The 27,677-nt window shown below is 34.4% G+C and overlaps 1 protein-coding gene across 1 annotated transcript in view; it reads right to left on the bottom strand.

The window, feature by feature from the left end:
- Window positions 1-7,188: 7,188 nt before the first annotated feature.
- Window positions 7,189-27,677, bottom strand: part of LOC124248171 (coagulation factor XIII B chain-like) — a gene marked incomplete at its 3' end in the record, with an annotated part of 74,769 nt that continues 54,280 nt past the window's right edge. The window contains exons 10-19 of the mRNA XM_046678018.1: window positions 26,598-26,783; window positions 25,437-25,613; window positions 24,885-25,061; window positions 22,116-22,295; window positions 21,844-22,029; window positions 20,560-20,745; window positions 17,210-17,410; window positions 16,770-16,952; window positions 10,983-11,196; window positions 7,189-7,246 (exon numbers count right to left, since the gene is read on the bottom strand). Of these exons, the coding sequence (XP_046533974.1) occupies window positions 7,189-7,246; window positions 10,983-11,196; window positions 16,770-16,952; window positions 17,210-17,410; window positions 20,560-20,745; window positions 21,844-22,029; window positions 22,116-22,295; window positions 24,885-25,061; window positions 25,437-25,613; window positions 26,598-26,783 (1,748 nt within the window). The remainder of the gene's footprint in view (window positions 7,247-10,982; window positions 11,197-16,769; window positions 16,953-17,209; window positions 17,411-20,559; window positions 20,746-21,843; window positions 22,030-22,115; window positions 22,296-24,884; window positions 25,062-25,436; window positions 25,614-26,597; window positions 26,784-27,677) is intronic.

The following is a 27,677-nucleotide window of genomic DNA, read 5'->3' as shown; positions in this document are numbered from 1 at the left end:
AATACTTTTTATAAAGAGAGAATGTAGGGTGATAAAGTAAGATTAGGGAGGATAGGAAACAAGAAAGTTTATTCTAAAAGGAGTAGATAAATGAGGCAGTAGCTGGAAAGGGGATGTGATTAGAGGGAAATTTCACCTTATTGAATTGTGACATTTTCAGCATGTCTGTATAATCACACATGACTCAGTAGAGAAAGAGAAATTGGTGATATCAAAAAAGGGGACAATTCATGGAGCAGGTTCCTTGCCTAGTTTAAAAGGGAAGGAATCTGGAGCCCACATGAAGGGATTAGTCTGAGAAAAGAGTAGGAACAGTAACTAAATGAAACAAGAGGCAGAACAAGTTATTTGGAATGAGATGATTTATTTGGCCATTCCACGTCTACATCTTTGATAATATATAGGGAGATCCATCAGTACAATGGAACATATCCCAGGCAATCTTAACATGAAGTCGATACACTTATTGACAGAGAAAGATGCCTATGGTATTATTTGGAGTGAAAAATAAATAAATGCAGAACAGTATGTCTGTAGTTCATTATAGTTGAAATCAAAAGCTTATGATCGTATATTGATAGATACATACTATTTGTATAAAATAACAGTTGTCCTGGAGAATGGAAAGAAGGAGGGAGTTATTTATTTTTCTCTTTCTCCTTGAAATAAAAATGTTTATCAAAGGTGGGGGTTGGTATAGACTAGAAGTTTACTCATTTGTCTGTCATCCTTTAAATAAAAAGTATTGTTGATTCTTATACGCCCCCATAGTACTTATATACTTCATACCTATTTTATATGTATTTTACTTTAGGGTGAAGGGAAGTGCTATAAGATTTTTTCGGCTATCAGATTGCATGATAGAAATTCTATAATGAGTTATTCAGGCTCTCAGATATCACATAAGATATTGAAGGTATGATATATGGAGTTTTATTTATATTATTTCATTTAAACCACATGTTTATTTTCTTTCAACACACAAATGTTATTTTTCCAGAGTCTACACAATATTGTGTGTCTTCTCCACTTATTAACAATGGAAATGTCACCTCATTTCCATTATCAGTATATGCTCCAGGATCAAATGTTGAGTACTGTTGCCAGTCCTTCAATGAACTCCCAGGCTCCACAAATCTAACATGCAGAAATGGGCAGTGCTCAGAACCACCAAGGTGCATAGGTGAGTTCTTCACATTCTCCTGGAGCCTGAGATTTGATATTTATAGTAGAATCTTTATGGACTAATTTCATAGGATGATTTTTACTTAAATTTCATTCAGCTGAAAACATCTGACAAATGTAAATATAAGGAAAAATCTTTGAAAAATCTGCTTTAAACAAAGTGTAAGAAGTTTCTTTAAAAATTATAAATAAATTTTAAGAAGCTTAAACAGGCTATGGTGCATTACAAGACTCCATAAGTAAAATACAAAGTTATTTAAACATGGGACCTGTTTTCACACCATTAAATATCTTCACATTACAAGCACCGCAGGGTTTTTCAAAAAGACCATTTGCAAAAGATTGGTCTAAGAGTTGTCTTTCATCAGTATATTAGATTCTACTTGTAAACCTGAAAGTGTTCCTGGTAGAACTCTTGGTTGACTACTGTTGACCTTGATGATTGGATAAATGATGATGTCTGTAGTGAGAGAAGAGAGTATGTGTATGTGTGTGGGGAGGAAGTGTAAAATAAAGTCAGTTTTTAATACTTCATTTTAAAGAGGCTATATATGAGCCTGAATCTCTGAGAAGAGGTTCAGGAAAAGATGTGGATTGAGAAGAGCAAAAACAGATGATGGGACCCTGAGTAAGACAATAGTTATCTAATAGGAGGAAGTAGGAGCCAAACGCCTGTGAACAAGGACAGGAACACCGATCGGAGACATACAAGCATAGTCAGGACAAAGTGGAGTGATGGGGGCCAAGGAAGGACGGTTGCAAGAAGGAAGGAATAGTCACTAATCACGGTTGCAGAGACAACTAGTACAATTAAGACTGAACATATGTGTTCTGAGTTTTCCAGATGAGAATAAATTGAATAACAGGGCAAGAAACCAATTTGCAGTGAGTTGAACAGTTATTTACTCCAAATCATTTCTTGCCAATTATACCTGTGTATTATCTGTATCTTTCTTCATTTGTCTATTTTCTTATCTTTAAAAAATGCCTATTTTTATTTGCTTACTCTTTTTATGTTTCCTATTTCATTAAGATTTCTATTTATTTGCGTTAATTTCTTCCTTTTTCTCTTTGGTTTTACTTATTGTTCTTTCTCTAGCTTTTAGATTTGGTTGTTTAATCCATTTATTATCATTTTTATGTTGATTGACATATATTTTTAAGCTAATAATTTTTCTCTGAGCAGTGTTTTAGCTATAGCCCATATATCCTGATATGTAATATTTTCATTATTGTTTTCTAGAATTTGGTGATTTTAGTTTATGTTTCCATTCTGACCCAAGAGTTGTTTAATAAAAAATTGTGCATTTTTAGAGAGAAAGGCCTTTTTACTTTGCTTAAGTTTTCAATGTATTACACTATGATCAGAGAATGTTGCTTATATTAATCTATTTAGAATTTAACTAGATTTCTTTGTGCCCTAATATACACAGTCAGTTTTCATATACACTGGAGAATAAAGTACATTCTTTATTATTAGGGTACAGAATTGACATAAGTCCTTAAGATATAGCTTATTGATTGTTTGCTAGAATCTTCTATATCCTTTACTTATATTTTGTTCACTAAAAATTTTACTAACTTGCCTTCTTACTACCTCTCATATATTTTCTGCTTTATAAAATTTACTGCTGTGTAAATTCATGTATAGATGTTTGTAACTGAATAGTGTCTCATTTTGCAGTTGATGCTTCTTTGACTCATTTACTGCTCATTACTCATTTACAGCATATCCACCTTGCCAAGACTGGCATCCTTATTTTTCTTTGTTTGAATTTGTTTCACTTTTACCTAATGTGCCTTTTTAAAAAACTGTGGTATAATAAACATAACATATAATTTATCACCTTAACCATTTTTAAGTGTACATTTCAGTGATATTAAGTACATGCAGATTGTTATGCAACCATCACCGTTGTCCATCTCCAGAACCGTTTCCATCTTGAAAGACTGAAACTACACATTAAACAACACCCCCCTCCCATTCACTCCTGTTCCCAAGCCCTTGCAACTACTATTCTACTTTCTGTATCTATAAATTTGACTACTCTAGGTACTTCATATAAGTGGACTCATACAGCATTTTTCATTTTGTGACTGGCTTGTCTTACTTAACAGAGTACCCATAAGATACACCCATGTTGTAGTGTGTGTCAGAATTTCCTTCCTTTTTAAGGCTGAATTGTATGTATATACTACATTTTGTTTATTCTTTCATCTGTCGGTGGACACTTAGGTTGTTTCCACTGTTTGGATGTTGCAAATAATGCAGATATGAACATAGGTGTACAAATATCTCTTTGAATCACTACATTAAATTCCTAGAAAGAGAATTGCTGGATCATATGTCCATTCTAGTTTTAATTTTTTAAGGAGCTACCATACTGTTTTTCATAGTGGCTGCACAATTTTCTATTCCCATCAACAGTACACAATGGTTCCAGTTTCTCCACATCCTTGCCAACAGTTGTATTATCTGTTTTTGATAGTGGCCATCCTAATGGATGTAAGATGGTATTTTACTATGGTTTTGATTTGTATTTGCCTAATGATTAGTGACGTTGAGCATCTTTCTGTGTCTTTATTGGCCATTTGTACATCTTCTTTGGAGAAATGACTATACAGATCTTTTGCTCATTTTTAAATTGGGTTATTTATCTTTTTATTTTGACATGAATTCTTTATATATTCTAAACACAATTCCCTTATCACATGAATGATTTGAAAATATTTTGTCTATTTCTTGGGTTGCCTTTTCACTCTGTTGATTGTGTCCTTTGATGTGTGCTTGTCCTTTCTTTTTCTGTTAACTATTCTGAAGAATTTAGTTTTAGTTGTTATTTTTGAACATAACATTGAGTTAGGTATTGCTTTGTGACCCAATCAGAAAAGCTTTCGCTCTTGTAGTGTATGAATTAAGCTCTTTCACAATTTGGTATAACTACAGTGTGTTTGTAGAGTTTTCCAGTCTTCCACCATTGCAGTCTCCTTGTTCATTATGTTCTTGCTGCAGTTATTGTTTTTCTGTCTATTTTGCTATTTAGAAATGCGTGTATTTTTTCAGGTAGTTATCTTTATCCTAATGTTTTAATTATACCCTACTCCCACAAGTTTTGGGCAATGTCCATTTGTCCCTATCATGAGAAACAATAAAACTCACTTACAAATTATTCCTTCCTTCTCCTTCTCTCCCTTTCCTCCATCATCCATTTTATTGAATGTAAGATCTTTCTTCGTGTTTGTATTTGTTATTTTTTAATATATTTAGAATTCCACTATTTCATTTCAGCTTTAAATTATATTATTTGATTTCCACCTATAACCTATGAAGGAGAGAAGGGAGGGAGAGAGGAAGGAAGGAGAGAATGACAGAAGGAAGGTAGAAAGGAAAGAGATGAGGAAGATACAAAATTAAAAAGTCCATCAATCATAGAATAATTAAATAAATTATACTATTTCCAGTTTATGAAATAGTATTCAGATATTATAAAGAATGAGATCAAGCCACATGTATTGATATGGTGATAGATCTATTGTATATCAAGTAAAAATAAAAGTCTTAGAACAATAGATACAGTATGATCACAGCATGCATCCCATTAAATATATATACACAAATAAAAATATGCGTGTGTGTATATAAATGCATATTTTAGTGTGTATATTCACATCTGGAAGACACAGAGCAAATTCTTTAGACTGCTAATCCATGGACTGAGGAAGTAGATCTGGGGTATTGGGAAGAATAAGAGGAATTTTCATTCTTTACCCTATTTACATTGCATTGTTTGAACTGTTCTACAATGTCAAAGAGTCGCTCCCATATTTGACAAAAATAGCAAATAATTTTAAATTGGTAATTCTTAAAATATACGGTTATAGAAAAGTTTACTTGATGCTAAGTAAATATAAAAGCTGAATTTTTATTTTCTTCTAAGTTATTTTCAAAGTATATAACAAGTTAAAATCCTTGTCAGACTGAACCTTGCAATTGTCTAGTAACTAGTCTTTAATTTATATTTGAGAAGTATATTATGAACTACTTCTTAGTTCAAGCTAGACTTTGTACATTCTCCAGTTACTCCATTTTTTCTCCAAAGGAATCATGCTGAGTTCCCGAATTCAGTTTTAATGTGTAGTGTTCTCCAGTGTTTTGATCTTTCTTTTTTTAAGAAGAAAGAGACAGATATTCATGAATTCTTAACTTCCCTTTGAAAAATTGAAGTTTCTCTGTGCAGAACCTGGCAGCACCCTGGTAGTCTTTGAAATCCCCCAGGGCAATCACCATGTTAGCGATTCTTTGATCTTTGACTTAGCATCCCTGTACCACAAGGATGGCAAATCACCCAAGCAAAGTTTGCTTTCATATTCATCATGATAAAAATTACCTTACAACACAAAGTTCTCTAGAAAGCAAAATGGTCATTACTATAACATTATTCTCAACACCTTGCACATCTAATTGAAGTGATAATTCAGTGAAACAGTTACAGTTTGCCAAATCATCTTGCAGGATTGTGCTTCTTTGTCAAGCAGTCCTTTACTTCTTCTATCCTCTCACTCTCTACATAACTTTTTCCTACTTTCTCTGGTCTCCTCAATCCTTTAACTTCTCTTCCCACACGTCCTTCCACATTCTCAGCAGGTGACTTCCCCTCCTTCACAGAGGAAATAGAAAATGTGACATGAATCAACATATTCAAGCCACAAACCCAGTCCCTCCTTCCAGCGAGGAGCAGTTCTCTACTTGTGCTTGGGTCCCATCTCTTCTCACTTTTTCAGGAATCGTCTGCAGTCTATTACACAATATATTTCCCCCATATATTCCATGGTCCTTCTTTATTGGCCCACTCCCATTTAATTTGAACATGTTCAAATTTCTCCCATCTTACTCAAAAAGACCTCCTTTATTATCCTGCCTCTGCCTCCATGCCACCCTACATCACTCCTTTTCACTGTCACATTTACTGCCAAGCTCGCTACATTCATGTCTCTGCTTTTGTACTTTACACTTCTTCCTTAACCTGCTCCAGTCTCAATTTCATGCTTAGTGAAGCTGTTCCTTGCAAGGTAATCAATAATATCCAAGCAGCATTTTCAGTCCTCATCTCTTCCAGTCTTCATTCAAACAGTCCAGCCATTCCTTATCAATTTCTTTTGTTATACATTTTCCTATATCCAATCGCTAAACTTCTGATACCCTCAAAGCCCTGAGCTAGGCCTACTTCTAACCTCACCCTGATAAACTCATCTAGTACCTGAGTTTTAATAAACATCTATAACTGATGACTCCAAATTAGGCCCAGTGCACTGTTCTGATATCCAGGCTTACATAAACTCCCACAGATTGTGTTCCCAAGGAAGCAGGCTGTGAGATGGAAATTAGCAGCCAAGGAGATTTTTAAGGAATTCTCTCAGGATCCACATCTGAGGAAGGGTAAGGAAGGAGGCAGGATGGGGGAAGTTGGGCTGCAAAGAAGTTTCAACCAGTGTCATCAGCCAACTCTGTGGAGAGCTCTGAAGCTGGGATGACCCTTTAGAGTTGTCCTGAGTTCGAGTAAAGGGGTCTTTTCTTTATAACTCCTGTTGACTAGTCACTGATGCATGCCCCCCTTGGAAGGAGTTATGACCTTGGGAGAAAATGTTCTCTTCATCTGATGCAACCCCCTTAGGGAGCTGATAAGTGAGAGCTCCCAGCACCTGAGAGAATAAGTCTTCTGTTTCTGAAAGGAATCTGGGTGGTTCATCACAGCATTGACTACAAGAATCAACTGCTTTCTTAATATTTTTACTTGGCTACCCTGCATATACCTCAAAAATAACATGTCCAAGGACCATGTCTGGTGGTGTAGTGTTTAAGTTCGCACACTCCGCTTCGGCAGCCTGGGGTTCACTGGTTCAGATCCTGGATGCGGACCTATGCATCGCTTATCAAGCCATGCTGTGGCAGATGTCCCACATATAAAGTAGACGAAGATGGGCGCGGATATTAGCTCAGGACAAATCTTCTTCAACAAAGAGAGAAGGATTGGCAGTGGATGTTAGTTCAAGGATAATCTTCCTAAAAAAAAAAAAATAGTAATAACATTTCCAAAACTAAAATCTTCATGCTAATCTCCACTCCTCAGTTTACCTCTCCTATCACACTTAGATGGCCATCCCATCCACATAGTCAAGCCAGAAACCAAGTAGTCCTCCTAAACTCTTTCCTCTGCCTCATGCCCAGCCCACAGCTAATCAATTCTCATCATCATGATTTCACATTCTAAATGTCTCCTGACAGTCTAGTTTGCACCATCTCTGCTGCTGCCTCCAGTGTAAATGGCTACCATATCTTGCTTGGATAATGGCGTTATTTTCCTTAGTGGTTTTCTTATGCCTACACTTTTCCTCCTTCATCTCAGTCTCTCCTTAATGTTGTCAGCAGTGTCTTCTTAAAAATCTCTATGAGCATCTCATTTCAATCAATAACTTCCAAAATCTTTAATTTGGTCTATGAAGGTCTTCATCATCAGACCTCCAGTCTCTCCAGGTTTACCTTGCTCCACTCTCTTCTTCACTCTCCTCCACTCAGTCCTTACTGGACTTTTACTAGTTTCTTGTAAATACCATGTTTTCTGCTGTTTTCCACATATTCCTCCCTCTACCTGAAATTCTTTTCTTTTCCCTGTTAAAGTCTCAGCCTGTATATCACTTCCTCAGCATCCAGGACTAGGCTGCATCTCCTGGTGCTCACTACAAAATACATGTCTTTCTTGGCACACCTCATTTTGTAGGGGAATAAAATCTCTTTCTTCCCCACCAGAGAACAAACTCCATAACAGCAGAAGGTGTGTTTTATTCATTGTTTTTTCTCCAGTGCTTAGCATATTGCCTAGCATAGGATATGTGCTCAATATTTGATTTGTGTGGGCCATTCCCTCTACTTGGAATGTCTTCTCTAGTCTTATAAACCTCAGACTCTTTTCCCAGGAAGCTTCCCATACTCAACCTCACTAAAGAAGTTCATTATCATCTCCTCCATCCTACCGCTTTACTTTGTACATGCTTCCATAGTTGCACTTTTCACACTTTCATTTCTTTAGCATTTGAAGTTTACAAACTCGCAGCTTATGGACTTACCTTGCTCACAATATTTTTCAGTTCCTTCCTCCAGATATAAAAATCAGTAGATTTCACAATTAACAACTCAGAAGATATGGGGACTGGATACTATTATTCCCACATGACAATGACCCACCTTGAACAAAGCTTCTGTTTCCTGGGATACAGCAAGTACTCAATATTGTTTATTAATAGATTGATGGTGAATTAATTGAAAAGGATTAATACTTTTTTTCTACTTACAAAACTTTATGGACTTTATAGTAAAAGGTATTTTACTAAAATACCTTTAAAATGCAGAATCCTACATTTAAAACCTAACTGCTAGGAAGGTGTAATAGAGTCCTAGTACCCAGTAGTGCTATTGCACGTGCTTATAAACGAACTGGAATAACCATTGGAAGTATAGCTGTTACTTCAAACTGAAAAGTGACAATGTGGCTACTTGAGGTCCCCAACAGATATTGGTAATACTGACACTGCCACATTTTTGGTGCTTGCAGGTCTCATTGATTTCAGATTTCATAATCTGCATGATTCCAACAATTTCCTAACTTAAAAAAATTCCTTGAAAGTATAAAATATAAAAATAGCAAGGGTTATTCATTTTTTTTACCATGTTTCCTGGGCAGCATTTTAACATGTGGAGAGTTCACTACCTCACAAACAATTTGATTATTAGCTTTGTAGCTAATATTAAAGTTAATTTTAAAATTTCTTTACATTTAGACAGTCTAAAGGGCAGTCTCTTCTGCATTTAATAAAGTAAATCTTCTAATAAAATGTATAGTTTTTTATCTCTAGTGTGTTTGCTTCTCTAATATTGACATAAAGAGTGAATTGAAAGTAATGAAAAACCCTAATGTTAATGAATATGATGAAGACAAATATGAATTTTTTGCACATATATTGAAGACAACAATATAGCTCAGTGAATGGACATTAGGAAACAGAAATATATTGATGTGAAGATCATTTTTTTTTTTTTTGAGGAAGATTAGCCCTGAGCCAACATCCACCACCAATACTCTTCTTTTCGCTCAGGAAGATTGGCCCTGAGCTAACATCTGTGCCCATCTTCCTCTACTTTATATGTAGGATTCCTGGCACAGCATGGCATGCCAAGCAGTGCCTAGGTCCAGGCCCTGGATCTGAACCAGCGAACCCCGGGCCACTGAAGTAGAGCGTGCAAACTTAACCACTATACCACCAGGCCAGCCCCTACAGATCAATTTTGTAACAGGTGGAAGACATGCTATAAAGATTAAGTTACATGTCAAATCTTCCAAACTAAAAATGAGGCAACATGTTCTGCTTTTTATTTATAAATAAAGAAAATGTTTAGCATAAACAATTTAGAGTCAAATCTTCAAGCAAGTACAAAAGTAGAGGTTTTTAATTCAACAGTTTTCTTCTAAAAATTGTGTTTTATAAAGGATTATTTGATGTGTTGAAATGCTATTCTTCTTTCTGCCATTCATTTTTTTGTCCTTAAAGTTCTTGAACAAACAGTATGCTTGACAAGAAAGAGAGAGATGGGGAGAGAGAGACAGAGAGATTTTTAAAACAAGCATCTTTTCTGGTCAAGTATTTATTGTAATTTTAGTCCTTACAACATTTCATATAATTAGTCACTGTTTTAACTGGTGCTGACAAGAAGAAGTAACCATTCTTGATAAATGATATCATCAATTCCTTTTGAAACACTCAATGTCATTTACTACACTAACTCCAGTTTTTTACAATTTTTTCTAGGTTATTTGCTTCTTTTTCTCTCAGGAATGAGAAATCCAAAATACACTAAAACATTTAAGTAGCATAATAAAATTTCTCTACCTGATTTTACCACAGTTAAAAAATTAAAAGTTTTCCACTAATGTGTGTGTTATGAACAGTTTTTTTCTAGAGTGTTCAAAGTATCTAAAAACCTGCCCTTATGTAGTTCATACAGCTCATTGTTTACAGCTACTAGAATAGTACCATATGCCCTTTGCCAGAAATTATTTTTTAATATTCTTAGTTGAACATAAAGTATAATTTCCACTTTACACTGTGTCTTCAAAAGGGTCAAAATTCCGATCCTATAAAATAATTATATCATTTTATTTATTATTTTAATACTTTTCTCAAAAAATAAGATTATTTTCCATTCATCAAGAAGTAGAAACCATATTTCTTACATTTTAATATAGGAATCACTTTAGTAAGTGATTCCAAATTCTTATGTAGAAATGTGTTCCTGAAAATACATAATTTTAATCATTGTTATTAACATGCTGTTCTATCGGTAGAAAGATTTGTACAACTGCCTTTCCAATCTTTATGACTTATATATGAACTTGTACTTGGAAGTGGGAGAAAATGTGATTTTCTCTCTCAGAACACAGGTTAATTTTTACACATTTAAATATTGCACATTTCAATCGATTTATTTACCAAATTGCCAAAGTGTCAGAAATATCAAATGGCAAACAAGACTTTGACTTCAGACAACTCAGAAAGCTTGTTGAATTGATAAATATTTCTAGGAGTTTGCTTGGATTAAAAAAATAAATAAAATGATTTTTTCCTTTAAAATGACCATAAAGTAGGAGTGTTGTAGAACCTAATATTTCTGAAATTTATAACACAATGAATCTCTTGAATAACAGTTTAACCAAAAAAATTAGTTGAGGGCACAAGCCTCTTCTTACCTTTCTATTTGAACACATCTTGGATAGGTTAACTGCCCTCTGTCACACAGCACTCTAAGTTCAGATCTGATAACAGATACCTGAACTATGTAAGTATCTCTCTTACAAAGAAACTCAATATACTCGCCATGAAGAATATATGGTCTATTGTCAAAATCCCACTTCAGGAGTAAATTATTCTCTTCCATTTCAGCAAAAGATAATGTGCAAGGCTCTAAAAAATAAAAAGAAGAAAATTATCTTGGTACATCTTGGTACTAACAGGAAGCATTGTGCTGCCTACTCATGACGACCTTAAAATTCCCAGGCATTAGAGTGGCAAGCATGTTAGTTAGAATTAAAATTTGTCAGAAAAATATGTTAGAAGCTCATGAAAAACAGTCTGCCACTTATTGGTGTGGTCCTGGATTTCAGAAAAAAGGTATGTTCTGCCAGTCAGTTAGCTTTATGCCATTAAGTTTTTCAAAAGATAGCAAACAAAAAAGGTGGGGTTTTTTAGAACATTGGCAGCTACTAATAATCATTGAAATAATGCTATTTCTTTTTCTTCTTCAGGAAGTTCAGATAAAATGCTCATGAGACAAACTAGTTGTTTTATTGTTGGATAGACTATATTTTATGGAAATGTAAGAACAAGCTGAATTCTCACCACTAAATCAAATTTGATGGCCTGATGGCATACAAAGTGGTTGACAGTTTCTTATCTTTTAAATTTCCACTTATTAAGGAATAACAAGATTGGATTAAGATGTTTTAATTCTAAGCATTGAAAGTATTATTGTGTCCTTCCTTCGTATGCATTAAAATAAAACAAAAACTTAAGATAAGTATTAAGACACTTCATAAACTTCTTGGTTTTTTCCATGATGAAAAGACTATTTCCAAAATATCAAATACCAAATTCTTTCTGAAAATGGGGTTGCTTGCATCCTTATTTGCCTCCTGGATGGCCTAGCACTAATGAGAAACTTCTGATATGGGTAAAAAGGTCCAGAGTTGCTAACAGGGCATATGAATAATACAGCTATAATACATTAACAAACTTCTTTATTCAATTGTTTTCAACAAATATTTCTTGAATGTCAGATGTTACGCTAGAAATGCTATAGACAAAATAAAAATGGACAAGAATTATTAGAAACACTCTAATAGGATCTTTATAGTCACTGTAAAATAGCTTTGAAAATGAGGTCAAATTGTACTATAGTTTACAATATCATTGTTTTATAAAGTGTGAAATTTTCCAAAACAAGTTAAAAATTGGTTCATGGACCTTCTGTTCTCTGCTATAACAGAGTAGCCTATATCAGACCAGCACCTCTACTAAGAGCTAGAAAATATGAAAACTGACAGAAAGCAAGTATTTCAAGGAATCAGAGAATTTCCAAGGCAGTCAGTCTCAAGATACTAAGGTCCTGGTAGAAACTCATTCTCAAAAGTTCAACATTCTGTGTGGCATTTTCCTTGTGGGATATTTGTTCATTCTCAGCACAAGCTGAAAGGCTGGGTAGAGAATGGCTAACAACAAACATGGAGCCAGGAAAGCTTTTGAAAATCTCATGGGATTTAGGATACAAAAATGGAAGTTTGGGTCAGCTAGGACAGCCAGGACTTGAGGGGCCAAGAACCCAGAGGGATGGGACGTGCAGAAAATAAGCTCGATCCTCTGCAATGGCTTTTCCCTTGAGCCGTTTACCTATTCTTGACTTGTGCAGACAGAGGATAAGGAGCCAAGCAGACAGTGAACGAAAGCTCCACTAAGCTTTTGGCAGTCTCCCAGCAATATCAGAGCCAGTCAAGAAGGAGAAACTTTAATATATATACCAAACTCTCAGTGAAGAACCCTGTAGGCTTATAGTCTATAAATAGGGGCAAACAAAGGTCTTAAAACAAGCTCAGAGAAGACTTTGTCTCTAATTGGATTGAGACCAACTGCCCCTACACTATCAGCCAGAGGATGGGATGAGTTATTTGCTGAATAAGATAACATCATCATCCCAAGCTCCTAAAATTTTCCAGGGATAATATTTGACATTGAATCAACTGTTAACAGAAATAGTAAGAAATGAAGCTAAGAGAAAGAGGTAAGCCTACAGATGATCTAGATAGTGGAGTTTTCAGACAAGGACTTAAAGTTAAGTGTTATTAATATGATCAAGAAATAGATGTTAAAATGAAATCTTTCATCAGAAAACTTGAATCTACAAAAGAATATGAAATGGAAATTCTAGAAATGAAACGATAATAGATGAAATTGAGAACTCAATACATGAGTTTAAAGCAGACTAGACACATCTAAAGAAAAGATTAATGAACTGGAAGATATATCTGGACGAAAATTACCAAACTGAAACAAAGAGAAAAAGAGCCTCCCAAACCTGTGAAAAACATCAAGCCACAGTTTCAAGAAGTGCTACCAACTTGAAGAATAAAATGCTCAAAGAAACCCACACCTAGGTCTAACATAAATAACCTACTGAAAATAAAGAGCCAGAGAATCTCAAAACCAGCAAAGTACAAACAGAACTTAGTTTCAAAGAAGTAACTTAAGAATGATATCTGACTATTTAACAAAGACTATAAAAACCATAAAAGGATGAGATGACAGCTTTAAAAAACTGAAAGAAAATAAGGCCTAAACTAGAATTCTATATCAAGCAAAATTACTCTTCCAAAGTGAAGGAAAATAAAGCAGTTTTCAGACCAAAAATACTGAGGAAATAATAAAGAAAAATTTTTTTGAGGCATATGGGAAATTAGCTCCATGAGAAACAGAGAAAAACATATGAAGATGAGGAATAAGTCATTGATAAATATATGGGTAAATCTTAAAGAATATTGTTGGACAGCATACTATTAATAATATCTTTGAGACTTAAGCTATAGGTAGGATGAAAATGCATGACACAGTGTTACAAGAAGTGGGAAGGGTAAATAAAGTTAAAGTGTTCTGGGTCCTAGAGGAGTGGAAAAAGTACTAATTTATATTCAATCATAGTAAGTTAAGGTTGCATTATGTAATCTCTATGAGGACAGTTAAAGGATGCCAAGAGGAAAGTATAATTAGCAAGCTGGTAGAGAGTGAAGCGGTATAAATAAAAAATAAATTGACTTACTCATAAGAAAGCAAAAAAAAAAAAGAAAAAGAAAGAATATAGAACAGATAGGAGATATATCTAGTACAGTATGATGGTGGCTACAAACCCAATATATCAGTAATTATATTAATATGTAATTGGACTAAATACTCCATTATAAAGGAAAAGATTGTCAGACTGAATAAGTATGCTTTAAATAAACTAAATATACATTGCTTATAAGACCTATACACTAAAATTAAGAACCCAAGAGGTTGAAAGTTAAAGGATGGAAAATTGTACACTTTGTAAATACTTGTCAAAAGCCAGGTGGTACACTAAATTAGACTTGAAGGCAAAACCAAACAAAAACAAAGCACTGTGGAAGATAAAGGAAGACTCTTTCAAAATTATACGGGGCCAACACATCAAGATTTAATGTGTTTCAACTTATGTGCAACTAATAAAATAACATCAAAATACAAAACCAAAAATTGACAGAATTACAATGAGAAATGTTTTAAAATCCACAGAATGAGAAACTTTAACACACTTCTTTTGGTAATTGATAGAAAAACAAACACACACAAATCAGTACAGTTATGAATGAACTTAATAATGTGATTAAGGTCACATGTGAGGGGATGCACTATAATTAGTGTTTGGGTGGTGAACATGACATAATGTATACAGAATTCGAAATATGATGTACATCCAAAAAAAATAAAAATTAAAAAAAACAAAAAAGAAGAAAATCACTTTTCCAAATCAAAAAAAAAATAATGTGAAAAACAAAGTTCAATGGACACACATGCCAACAACGACAAAGTTAGTTTATTTCAAGAACGATAGAACATTTACCTAAAGCAAATATATGCTTATTATAAAGCAAATATCAGTGAATTTCAAAAGACAGATATAATCCAAAGTGTGTCTCAATGGATTTAAATTAGAAATCAATAAAAAAAGAAAACTGGAGAATCCTCCAAAGGTTAGAACTTGGAAAATAAACTTCTAAATAATTCAGAGTGCATAGAAGATATCAAAATGTCTATTATAATTTTTTAACTGAATGATGATAACATCCCAAAATATAAAAACATGTGAGATGAAGTTAAAGTTGTGTTCAGGGGATAATTTATATCCTTAAATTCATATATTAGGAAAAACACATAAGGTGAAAATCAGTAATCAACTTATCCATCCAAAAAACTAGAAAAAGAATGATAAAATAAATCCAAGAAGTTAGAAGAGAGGAAGTAATAAGGATAAGAATATAAATTAATAAAATAATAAGGAACATTTGATGAAAGGATCAACAAATACAAATATTAGTTGTTTGAAAGGCCTAATAAAATGTACAGACCCTTAGCAAGAAATGTCTAGAAAGAGATACATCTTAATAGTAACCAAAAAAGACATTGCTAAAGGTATTCAAAAGAGTGTAAAAGTATGTCATGGACAACATTATGTCAACAAATTTGACAATTTAGATAAAATGGACAAATTCCTACAAAGCACTCCCTACCAAAACTGACAGGAGAGATAATCAGTTACCATCTATTAAACAAATTGAAGCTGTCAAAATCTTTACTTAAAGAAAAGTCGAGGCTCCGATGGTGTGTTCAGTGAATTCTTACAATTATTAAGGAAGAAATAGTACCAATCTTACACAAATTCCAGGGTATTGAAAAAGAGGGAACACTTCCCAAATCACTGTATGAGCTTCGCAGAAACTTGGTACCAAACCCAAAAGGTAAATAATGCACCAATATCTCTCATGAAAATAGATGCAAAACTTCTAAGTGAAACATTAGTAAACAAAATCCAACAAGTAGAAAAAGCATAATTCTTCACAACCATGTGGGATTTATTATGGGAATGCAAGCATGCTTTAACATTCAAAAGGAAGCAATATAATTCCAGGAAAAAAACACAAGAAATAATCATATGATTATTGCAACAGACACTGCTAAAATTAAAGACTCCTTGAAGATTTTTTTAAACCCTTAGCAAAATAGAAATAGAAGGTTTCTATATCTTTAATGTGATCTTTTAAAAGTATTTTTAACACCGTACTTAAAGACAAATTATTAAAAGCTTTATTTATGAGACTGGGAAACAAAGATACCCACTACCTCTTCTACTCAGTGTTGTACTGAAGTCCAAGCCAATGAAATGAGATGAATTAAATAAAAGTCAGATACGGAAATAAAGAAATATTTTCTTTTGATTTAAAGATATGCTATTTTGTACCACCTATTTGTCCCAGGAATCTTGGTGGATATTGTCACTTCTAATAGGATACCTTGCTAGTAAAGCATTATCTTGCTTCATCTTTCTAGATTGAGGTGGCCATTTCTGTTTCCCCACTACTCATGTTTTCTATTATAGTATGGATCACACCAAGTGATAATTGCTAATATGTGTACCCACACCACGATGGCCTCTTCATCTTACAGCCCCAGACCAAACCAGTACCTGATGTATGGTTTGTACTTAATAAGTAATTGTTAGAGCGAACTGGACTATGGTTATTTATGAACTAGAGGAAAGAATAGAAACTAGTGACTAAATAGGCACGCCAATATGGTAAGATAAATGTAGCAAATTAAGCATTGTAAATGTGTTATATCAACTCAAAGAGAACAGAAAGTGAAAAAAATATGGCTTTGCTCTATTAAAGAGAGACGCATTTGGTAGTACCTACCTAAACACGATGGTGGTGTAGTCCACACTCCCTCTAAACAATAGGACTCCCTGGACCCCTGAAGAAAGTGGTGATCAAAACATTTGTACTCTACTGAGGAACCATTTTCATAGGTGTCTCCCGTTGAATTAATAATGACTCCGTTTTTAATAAGTGGAGGAGATGCACATATTCGTTTAGGCTCTGCAAAAATAATTTTTAAAATATACGATGAATGGCTATATTAAGTATCCAGCGCTTCTACAACTGCTACAGAAATAAAATGCACTATTTCATGTAAAAACATTTTTGCCAGCTTTCAAATAATTTTTAAATAGCGAGAGATCATTCCCAATTTCATAGATTAGATGATAGCGGTGAATTGTTTAGGGTCTTACACTTTGAACCCAAGTAGTGATATTGATCACCTGAGAAATTGTCAGAAAGCACTATCGTTTTACCTTTTTTAATACATAAAGGGTATTTCATTTCTCCTCTATTGCACTGGACAGATAATTCAGACACTGGGGTTGATGGAGATAAGCCATATCCCTGTTTACATACAAAATCTATTAAATCTCCATGTAGGACCTTTCCTTCATATTTCCACTTTATCTGTATGTTATTTCTATTCATGGAATCCACACTGAGAGTGCACGGCTCTGAAAGACAAAAATGCTCTTGTAAATTCTTTCCTCGACTGACAAGCACGAAAGTGATATATTTTTAAAAATAAAAATTATGACAGGCAACCAAAGCAATATTTTATATTTAACGTTTATCATTATTAAGGCTTCTCGCATTCATATATAATAAAGTATACACTTTGTTACTATCTAATGAATTTATACATTTCTTATTATCCTCATTATATCATAGATTAAAACCACTTAATTTGAAACATTAAAAATATTTAAGGCCATCCACCACTTAGGTTAATCATTATTTCCTCTCTATAAAACAAAAATCTTGAAATAGAAAATGAATTTACTTATTATATTTGTGGGACACCTACTATTTAATATATATCAATGAATGAAACAAAGACACCTGTCCTCACGGAGCTTCCCTTCTAACTGGGAGAAACACACACACAATAAACAGTAAATACATGGATTTTATCATTTGTGCCCATCTTTAAATTACATATGATAAATTAGATGGGAAAATGAGTAGGGTTGGAGTAAGGGAGGTTATCCTTTTAAGGGAGATGGTTGGGATAGTTCTAAATAAGAAGTAATATTGGCGCAGAGTTGAAGAAGCTTAAGGAGTGGACCACATCACTTTCCGAGGGAAGGGCATTGCAAGCAGAGGGAATAAATCTGAGACAAGAGCATCCTGGGCTTGTTTGAGGAAGAGGGAGAGAACCAAGTGGCTGGAGTAGAATGAGAGCAGGGAATACCAGTAGGGAGAGCTCTGAGAGCTTCGTAATGTCTGGAATAATAATTCACAGACGGAAAATTCTGCTCCTTATCACACTGTTTTTCCCATTTGTAGTGAGAGTAATTTAGTTCCAAAGGATAAATAAAATGTGCAAAGCTCTCTCCTCTTGCCCTGATGACAAGGAAAGATCTTCTCTCAGTATTTGGTTTAGACAATTAACACCAAGCCTGAATGTCATGAGGTGATTTGTTCCAGAGATAGAATGACAGATTTCTTTAAACCTTGTTATTCCTTATGAGGTTGTTCCATTTCTAGCTTTTCCATTACTGTTTCAATCTTCAGAGATGACTGTACTTCCATTCAATGTAATATCAATCAAATCATCAAAAACTTAAAATCAAACATTTATGAAAATATGAGAGCAATAGATAAACTGTAAGTGAAGATATATTTGATTTTGAATGAGAACAGCAACCTAAGAATGACTTAAAGGAGAGAAACCACAAAGGAGACAGTGAAAGAGCTTAAGACTTAAAACTTAAACTTATGCATACTAAAATCACTATAAATGAAAGGAAAAGTGATTGCAATATATTTGGTTGTCAAATGGATAATATAGTTTATACAGATGGGAGTATGGAAAAATGGTTAAACTATGAACAATCAGTTCACTGAAAAAAAAATCTGTGGCCACTAGAAAATTGAAAAGTGTCCAACTGATTAATACGTATATAAATCAAATTACAATAATTTTTATTGCTGAATTAACAAAATATAAATATTAAAATATTCAAGTTGGCAAAGGTGAAGAAAACCACTACTTTAATTCACTGGCGATAGGGTCATAAATCAGAATAAAATTTATGAAGACAATTTGGCAACTAACAGAAAAATAATTAAAATTCCAGATCTCTTTGATCCAGAAATTCCTCTTCAGAAAATCTGAACAAAATAAAATAAAATAAAACATGAAGTAAATATAATTAATTTAAAAAAATAAAAAGTAAATGTTGAAAACAGGACACATTCAAAAGAAAGTGGTTAATTAAATTATCGCATATCTGTATTATGGGATAGCACACAGCCATTAAAATATATAATGCATAAGTGTATCAAAACATGTTCATCATATATTTTAAGCAGAAAAAACAAGATACATAACCCTTTCATGATAGCATATATTTTGGGGAACGTGTGTGTGTGTAGAAAAAGGTTTAGGAGACCACTATTTAAGTCATTAACAGCCTTTGTTTCAGGCAAGGTTACTGATATTTTATGTTTTCTTCTGGTTGTTCTATATATTTATTCTTTTTTTGGTAAATAATAATAATCTGCTTTTGTAGTTTAAGAGGCTAATATTTTTAATCAAATGACTATTTTATTTTAACATATAGAAAGCTTGTCATGCCATTACCCATTTGTAAAAGTCACAACCTAGCAAGTTCATTGCAACTGTTGTGACGAGTTACATTACTTTTAAATGTAACTGACTAGCTAAGGTAAAAAAATGAGGCAAATCTACATGCTTGAAATGAGAGGGAGGTGAATATTATTTTCTTAAAGTATCTCAATTTAGGTAATTATTTAGATAACTGCCTCAATTCTGTACTGGAAACATTACATTAATTATACCATGCTGTAAACCAAAATATATTTAAAGTAACTACAAATATGTTTTTATTTGTTTCAACAAGATATAACACAAGGTGTCCATTCAAATGAGGAAGAAGTGGCAAAGAAAGCTATTAACAATACGCTCTACCAAGAAAAGAACTGGATTGATTCTTCTTCTCTTCAAAGGACATTCTAAGGACAATACAAGCAGAGATGTTGAGGACTATAATAAGGGGAAATTTCAGTCAGAAGAAAGACAACACAAATGTGGTTAAAATGGTAAAGTTTTGTTGTTCATATTTTAACACAACCTTTTAAAAAGCAGTGAAGTGAGACCTAATACAGTCCTAGACTCTAAGATATTAGGGATTTTCTGCATATAGAAATGATACGGGAAAACACTTCAAAAAGTATTTATACAAAATCGTCATTTTCATGCTATCAAACATTATATGAAAATCACATAAAACACAAACACAATGGTAAAATAAATTCAACGTGTTCTGTTCCAAGAGGGAAAAATTCCAAGGATCTAACCTACAGCATGGAGACTATAGTTAACAATATTGTTTTGTATACTTGAAAGTTGCCAAGAGCGTAGATCTTAAATGCCCTCATCATAACAACAACAAAAATGGTAATTCTGTGAGATGAAGGATACATTAACTAACTTAATTGTGGTAATCATTTCACATTGTATATGTGCATCAAACCATCCCATGTATACCTTACACTTACACAAATGTTATATGTCAGTTGTATCTTAATAAAGCTGGGAAAAAGTTTTTTAAATTCAATGTGTTTTCTATCTTACCTAAGCAAACAGGTGGGGGGGATGACCATTTTCCTTGTTCACAATGAGATGTTTTTTCTCCCCTCAATAGGTAATATTCATTGCATTTGTATTCCAGCGATGATCCTGTTGTGTAGTTTGCCGATAACCCATCAACAACAGCCCCGTTTATTACATCAGGTGGAGGCTTACAATTCTCATTATTTTCTAAGAAAAGAGGTTATTTTAAAATAAACATGAACTAATAACAACATAATCATATAATATATTTGCGGATACAATAGTACCTCAACACTTGCACAATGTAGTTTAGGAAAATTGATTTCTAAATTTACCAAAAATGGGAGAAATGTTATTCAACTCAAATATTTTTAAAATTTACCAAGCAAGACTAAACAGCAAATTTAGCCTAAGAACAAGTATGCATATTTTTCACTTTTCTTGCTTACGAAGAAATCATAATATAGATACCCTTAAAATGTATAAAAGGTAGACAGTGATTTTTAAGATAAAGATTATAGTCTACTGTCAAACTGTCCTTTGTCATTATCCTCTCTTATTTTTTTCCTTCTCATTCCTCTTCATTTCAGATCTCAGTCAATCCATGGGTGAAAATTTCCATTTTTTCCTTTCTCCCTTTAGAGTCTTTCTTTGACTCTTCTAATTTTTCTAATAACCTTGACAGCTTTTCTCTTATGCAATAAATATTCTTGGTAAATATGTTTGTGGAGATCTCTGCAGGATCTGGTCAAGAAACGAGAAGGATGACAAGAAGGGTAACACCAGGAGTAATAAAGTAGCCTGGTTGTGTTCTTCAGTAAAACAAAAGACCAAACACATGCTTCAGAAGGATGTAGGGCTCAGAATGCTCAGATGCAAAAGTAAGCTCAGGAGGACTGACCAAAGTCAGGAGCAGAGTGCTCCATCCTAACTGTGTGGGACATAAAGGGAGGGGAAGTGGATCATGGTCTTGGCCAGTCTCTAAATCCTACACACCATGATTTGTTTTCTCTAATGAAATGTGCTGTCATAAGCTCATAAGTCATGGCACCAAACAGGTCTTATAACAGTACCTAGAATTAACGTACACTAAGAAAATATGTTTTTAGTTTCCCAATTCTTTATATTGACTTAAATTCTACACTTGGCTCCACACACTCACAAAAAATAGCAGAGTAGATGCAGTATCAATATGCTTCTAACTTCTAAGCAAAGGTCTCTTGCTTTAAGTATGTGGATTAAACAAAGAGAATGGAAATTTTAAACAAGAAGCTAAGCTATTGATGTGAAATGTTGCATACAGACCAACACACTCAGGAGGAAGTGTCCATTTTCCACGTTTACAAGTTATTTCTTTTGATCCACGGAGATGATAGCCTCTTGCACATCCATAGGTCACTTTATCCCCATTGTAATAAATCTCAGAGGTTATGTTTGCTGCACCATTCTCGATGATGGGTGGTTCCTCACAGGCTATCTTCTCCTTTTCTTCTGAAAAGGGGCAATTTAGAGGAGAGACCACTTAGCTACTCATTCAGATTTCATTCTAGGGAAATCATATTTGAGGTGTTGCTCACCAATGCATTTTGGAGGTTCTGTCCATTTTCCGTTTTCACAGTGTATTTCTTCTGATCCCTGTATCTCAAAATTAAGTTTGCATTCTACACGAACTGTATCTCCATGACGATAAGTTGCTGAATGTGTCTGAATTTTGGAGTTTAGAGGCAGAGGTAGAGGAGGACATCGATTTCTTCTTCCTTTTGGGAAAGCATCAGCATATTTAGTCAGTCATATAACTACAAAAAATAATAGTTAACACTTAATAAGCACATTTGTTGCGCCAAGTGCCATAAGAAGTATGGCAGACAGACTCTAGGATCACCCCTTGATGCCCACCTCCTGATGTTCACTCCCTTGTGTCATATTCCTCCGCATGAGCAGGAACTGTGGTTTGCTTCCAAACAATAGAATACAACAAAGATGATGAAATGTATGTGGTTGTGTATACATGATCATGGAACATAATATGTTGGGACATTCTTGCTGAAAGACTCTCTCTCCTTGCTGATTTTGAAAAAAAATAAGTTGCCACATTGTGAGCTTCCAAAAGGGGAGGGCCATAAGGCAAGGGGCAGAGGGCTGTCTCCAGCTGGCAGCCAGGAAGAAACTGGGACCCTCAGTTCAGCAGCCTGTCCAGTACTGAATGCTGCCAGCAACCACAATGAGTTTGGAGGCAGATTGTTCCCCAGTCAAGCCTCAGATGAGGCTGTGGTCCCATTTGACATCCTGATTGCAGCTTTGTTAGACATGGATGCAGAGGAGCCAGTTAAACTATGCCCAGAATCTGACCCACAGAAACTGTGAAATAACAAGTGTGCTGTTTTAAGCTGCTAAATTTGTGATAACAATGTTATGCACCAATACAAAATTTAAAAAGCTAGCGTTTTACATTCATTATCTCCTTTAATCCTAAAATAACTTACGTAAGTGGGGTCTATCATGTCTCCACATCATAGATAAAGAAATTAAAATTTATGAAATAAATAAATTGTAAATAAGTGGCAGATCTGTTATTGAACCTGTATTTATCTGAATTAAACTCTTCTGTTCTTAACTGTTCTAAAATACTGACTGTATTAATTTCCTATCGCTGCTGTTACAAATTATCAAAATTTAGTGGTTTAAAATAGCACAAATTAATTCTTTTACAGTTCTGGAAGCCAAAAGGCCAGAATCGGTTTCACTGGACTAAAATCAAGGTGTCAGGAAAGCTGCATTCCTTCCGGACGCTTCAGTAGGGAATGAGCTTCTCTGCCTTTTCAAGTTTCTGGAAGAAACCTGCCTTCTTCGGTGCATGACCCCTTGCTTCTATTACTCCAACCCCCTGCTTCCATTGTCACATCTCCTACTTCTTCTGCACACAAATGTCCCTCTGCCTCCTTCTTATAAGGATGTTTGTGATTTTATTTAGGGCCCATATGCATGAGCTCAGATATTATTCCCACTTCAAGATCCTTAATTTAATCACGTCTGCAAAGTCTCTTTCGCCACGTATGGTCCAATATTCACTGGTTCCAGAGATTAGGATTTGTGTATCTTTTGGGATGAGTTAGGCATAATTCAGACTACTACACTGCCTATCCTACACCTAACGACTATTTGCTAGAGAAGAACGACAGGCGACTTGGCATGCTAATTTGGATGGGGGAAGTGTACAAAGGGCAGTAAGCAGGTCTGCCATTTCTTACTGAAATAACATGCTAGAGACAACTTGCTAACATCTTTCCTCTCTACTGGTAGACCAAGGCTGATAGGCACAACTGGAATTTTTTTAAATTAAAGTTATTTTTCAATGCATTTAAAAAATTATGATAGCTCTTGGCAATCCCATTGCACACCCCTGGTCAACTCCCTCTTTCCTTCCTCTTAGCTGCTGTTTCAAATCTTCACCACTCTCTTCCAAGTTCTACTTTCCTGTCTTTCTCCTGCCTGTCAATAACGACAGTATTTTCTGTATTACAGAGAAAATACAGGCTATCAAGCCCTTTACCTCGCTCCATCCCTCCCAATCCTCAAACTCCAACTAATCTTTTAAGGCTCAATTTAAATATTACCCATCACCTCCATAAAAGCTATCCCACACCATAACAAGCAAAATCTTTAATGTTTGTTCAAATACTTTATGCCTGGCTTCATTACGCCATTTGTCACATTGCATCAATTACCTTTTCATCTGTTTCGTCTGCTAGACCAGGACCTCCTTCCTATCACATTGTAGGTGTGATTAAATGACTATTGAATTGATGCCTTCCAGCAGGAAATCATCTCACCTGCTTGAACGCATCCAGTGATGCAAACTTAACCGTACCCAGGACAGTTTAGGATAGCTCTGACTAGATGACTTCATTTTTCATTTTCACGCTAGATAATATTCTCTTGCTTTCTCTGCTCTTTAATCCACCCTTTTGAAGACTATATTTTCACATCAGGAAATGTGTGGCCAAATAAGAAAGTACTCTCCCAAAGCTGCCTGCTTGGGATAATTGGATCTAGTAATTCCCAATAAGAAAAGTTACTCAATATAATAAGAGATGGGAAATTTATGAGATTTTTTTAAAAAGTTTAAAAGTTATATCCACTCTACAAGCTAATGTAAAACTTAAGATTTCTTCAGATAAAATGTATTAAAGATTGCTGAAAATAATACTGATTTAAAAGACATTTCTTTCAAAAAATAACACTCAGGACAAGTATCAGATATCATCAGAGACAATTTTTTTCATAGAAATTAGAGATGATTGAGACATGATATTTTATTTCCATGAGTGTGATATTTTTAAAATTACCTTCACATACAGGAGATTCTGGGTACCAACCAAAGTTATAGCATTGAATTAAATCAGATCCACTTAGATGATAATTTTCATGACAGAAAAACTGAACCACGTCTCCTTCTTCATAGGTTTGCTTTATAGGATGAAAATAACCATTTTCTATTAATCTCAAAGAAGAGCACTTTAATTCTAAAGATGAAAGAACAAATAAAAATAGAAAAAAGTGTTATCTTTCCTACTGGCACAAAATTCACCTATTACTTACATGCCATATCTGGAATAGAAATTAGTAAATTTGTCATATTTTGATATCCATAACAAGAGCTTGATATTATTAAATATCATCAGGCTTATTTTAATTTAATTTCCCCAGCTGAAAGTAAGTTTTCTTATTTGAGAGCCTTAAATGATCAAAGCCTACTATTAACAAAATTAAAACCAGAAGCAAAAAACCCCCACCAGGTATGAAAAATGGAAAATAATTAGCATGACAATTTATATTCACTTCTGTATGAGAGGAGGTTTTCAGAGGGAAAGCAGCCTGTCTTCAAAATGAGAACCTACTGGTACATTTTGGTGTGAGAGACCACCCATGTGTGTGACATTCCACCTCTTCCGTCTTCTGTCCTCCAGCAGTGTAGTAGCCAAGAGCGCATTCGTATTGTACTTTGTCCTCCACTTTGAATGTTTTCTGTGTTGTGGAATAATTTCCATGATGTAATTCGGGAGCCAAACATGTTTCTAAAAAAACAATAATAAATAATCATTTATTTTATGAACTTCATCACGAAGCCTAGAATATTAAAAAGAAATCTCAAAACATACTTTCACTGAATCTTGAGAATATCTGGCAGAATCAACCCTTGGCAAAATTGAAAAATAGTCAGTTTGTCCTTGCCTCTCTATTCCTTGCTTTCATACACCTTGTGTCCGAACTTCACCAGTTTTCCCTTCTTAAAGTTAATCTACTGTATTTGACCAAAGGCCACAACTCAGCTGAAGGCTTGTGCGGTAACAATTTTTTGATTACGTGCCATCTGTGGATTTGTGTAATTTAGACAACTAACAACACACTAACAAAGTATGCACACTGTTCAAATTATTGGATTACTCTTAAGTATATCTAACAGACAAGATAAAATTAGTATTCATCATATATAAATTATATTTACAATATGAAATAAAGTGCATTATCTCAAATTCTTCTCTGATAAAAGAAGTAGTAATTTGTATATGTTGCTAGAAACAGGTTTATTAGGGTTCTTTCCTGGTTATTTGTGTGTGTGTGAGGAAGATTGGCCCTCAGCTAACATCTGTGCCAATCTTCCTCTATTTTATGTGGGACGCTGCCACAGTGTGGCTTGACAAGTGGTGCTATGTCCACGCCCAGGATCCGAACCTGTGAACCCCGGGCCACTGAAGTGGAGCATGCGAATTTAATCGCTATGACACCGGGCTGGCCCCAAGGTTCTTTCCTTTTGTTCCACTCCAATTCTTTATTTTTATTGGTAGAAAGTAGGAACTGCTGGAGTAGATGAGTTGTGGGAGTTGAGAACGCTTGGATTAAGGAAACACCTAGCATTAGAGAAAAACAATATAGCTTCTTGCATTTGTGGACATAATGAAAAATCAATTATATTAAATAAAAATGTCTATCACTATAAGAAAGGAATAGCCTCACAAGCCCTTCTCTTCAGATTTAGAAAATGATTCCTAAACACATACCTTGTTCCTGCCTACAGGTTGGTTGAGAAGACCATCCATCAGCGAGACATTGAACCACTTCTTCATCCTTCCCTCCCGTGGTTTTGTAGCCTGAAGTACAACCATACCGCATGCTCTCTTGAATTTTGTACAATAATTTTCCCTCAGAGACGTAACCATTTCTCAGGTCGGGCTTAGTGCATTTTTCTATGGGAGAGAAGTATTTCTTTGCTCAACTTGATGACATTAAAGTTTGTCTTTTACTAATTTGCAAAACTAAGGCAAAGTTTAATATTATTCTGGGAATTTTAAAGAGAGAGAGAAAAATCTTGACTTCACAATTGCTTGATTTATTATAATTTTAGAACTATCCTGCATGTTCTACATCAAATTTCTCTAAAAATTGATTCAATTTGACATTGGCATTTTTTGTATGTCACTAATTCAGTTCTTATAGTCATTCCTACCCCAGCCACATCTACCTTTAAGAAATACACCCTGAGGTTTTCTGCTAATAGTCATTAACTCCAAATAGAAGGAATTTCTTCTTATTATTTTTAAGTCCACTGTGTTTGATAATTTTTAACATCCTATGACAAAAGCACATACTTACCCTATGGATCTTTAAACAATTCTGCAGATATCTTAATATGAAAACTTTGCTTATTTTTTTCAGCAAATGATCTACCTGCACAGCAAGACTCCATAGTCAGTCCATGTAGACTGTGACTGAATCACAGACACGTTACTCAAAATCTTTGAGTTTATAGAGTTATTTTTTAGTAAATACTTGCAACAGTGATGTGTTAGGTAAGAAATTTACCTTAACATTGTATAGAGTTCAGTCATTTTTAAAGCCCTATTTTGAGACCCCTATAACAAATCAATTCAGAAAGGTTAAGAAACTTGTCCAACGTTAGTAATAGTCTAAATATATTTAGTGCTTGCTGTGTGGCAAGCACTTTATAAGGATTATCTCATTGAAGCAGCAGTGTCACCATTTTACACATAGGAAACTCGGGCTCAGAATATTGAAGTCACTTTCCAGTGGTGCAGCAGGACTCCCAGGCAGGAAGGCTGACTGCAGAGGTTGTATTTTAA

This window comes from Equus quagga, chromosome 12 (assembly GCF_021613505.1).
Source record: "Equus quagga isolate Etosha38 chromosome 12, UCLA_HA_Equagga_1.0, whole genome shotgun sequence".
Lineage (NCBI taxonomy): Eukaryota > Metazoa > Chordata > Mammalia > Perissodactyla > Equidae > Equus > Equus quagga.
This window is presented reverse-complemented; position numbering and strand designations above follow the sequence as displayed.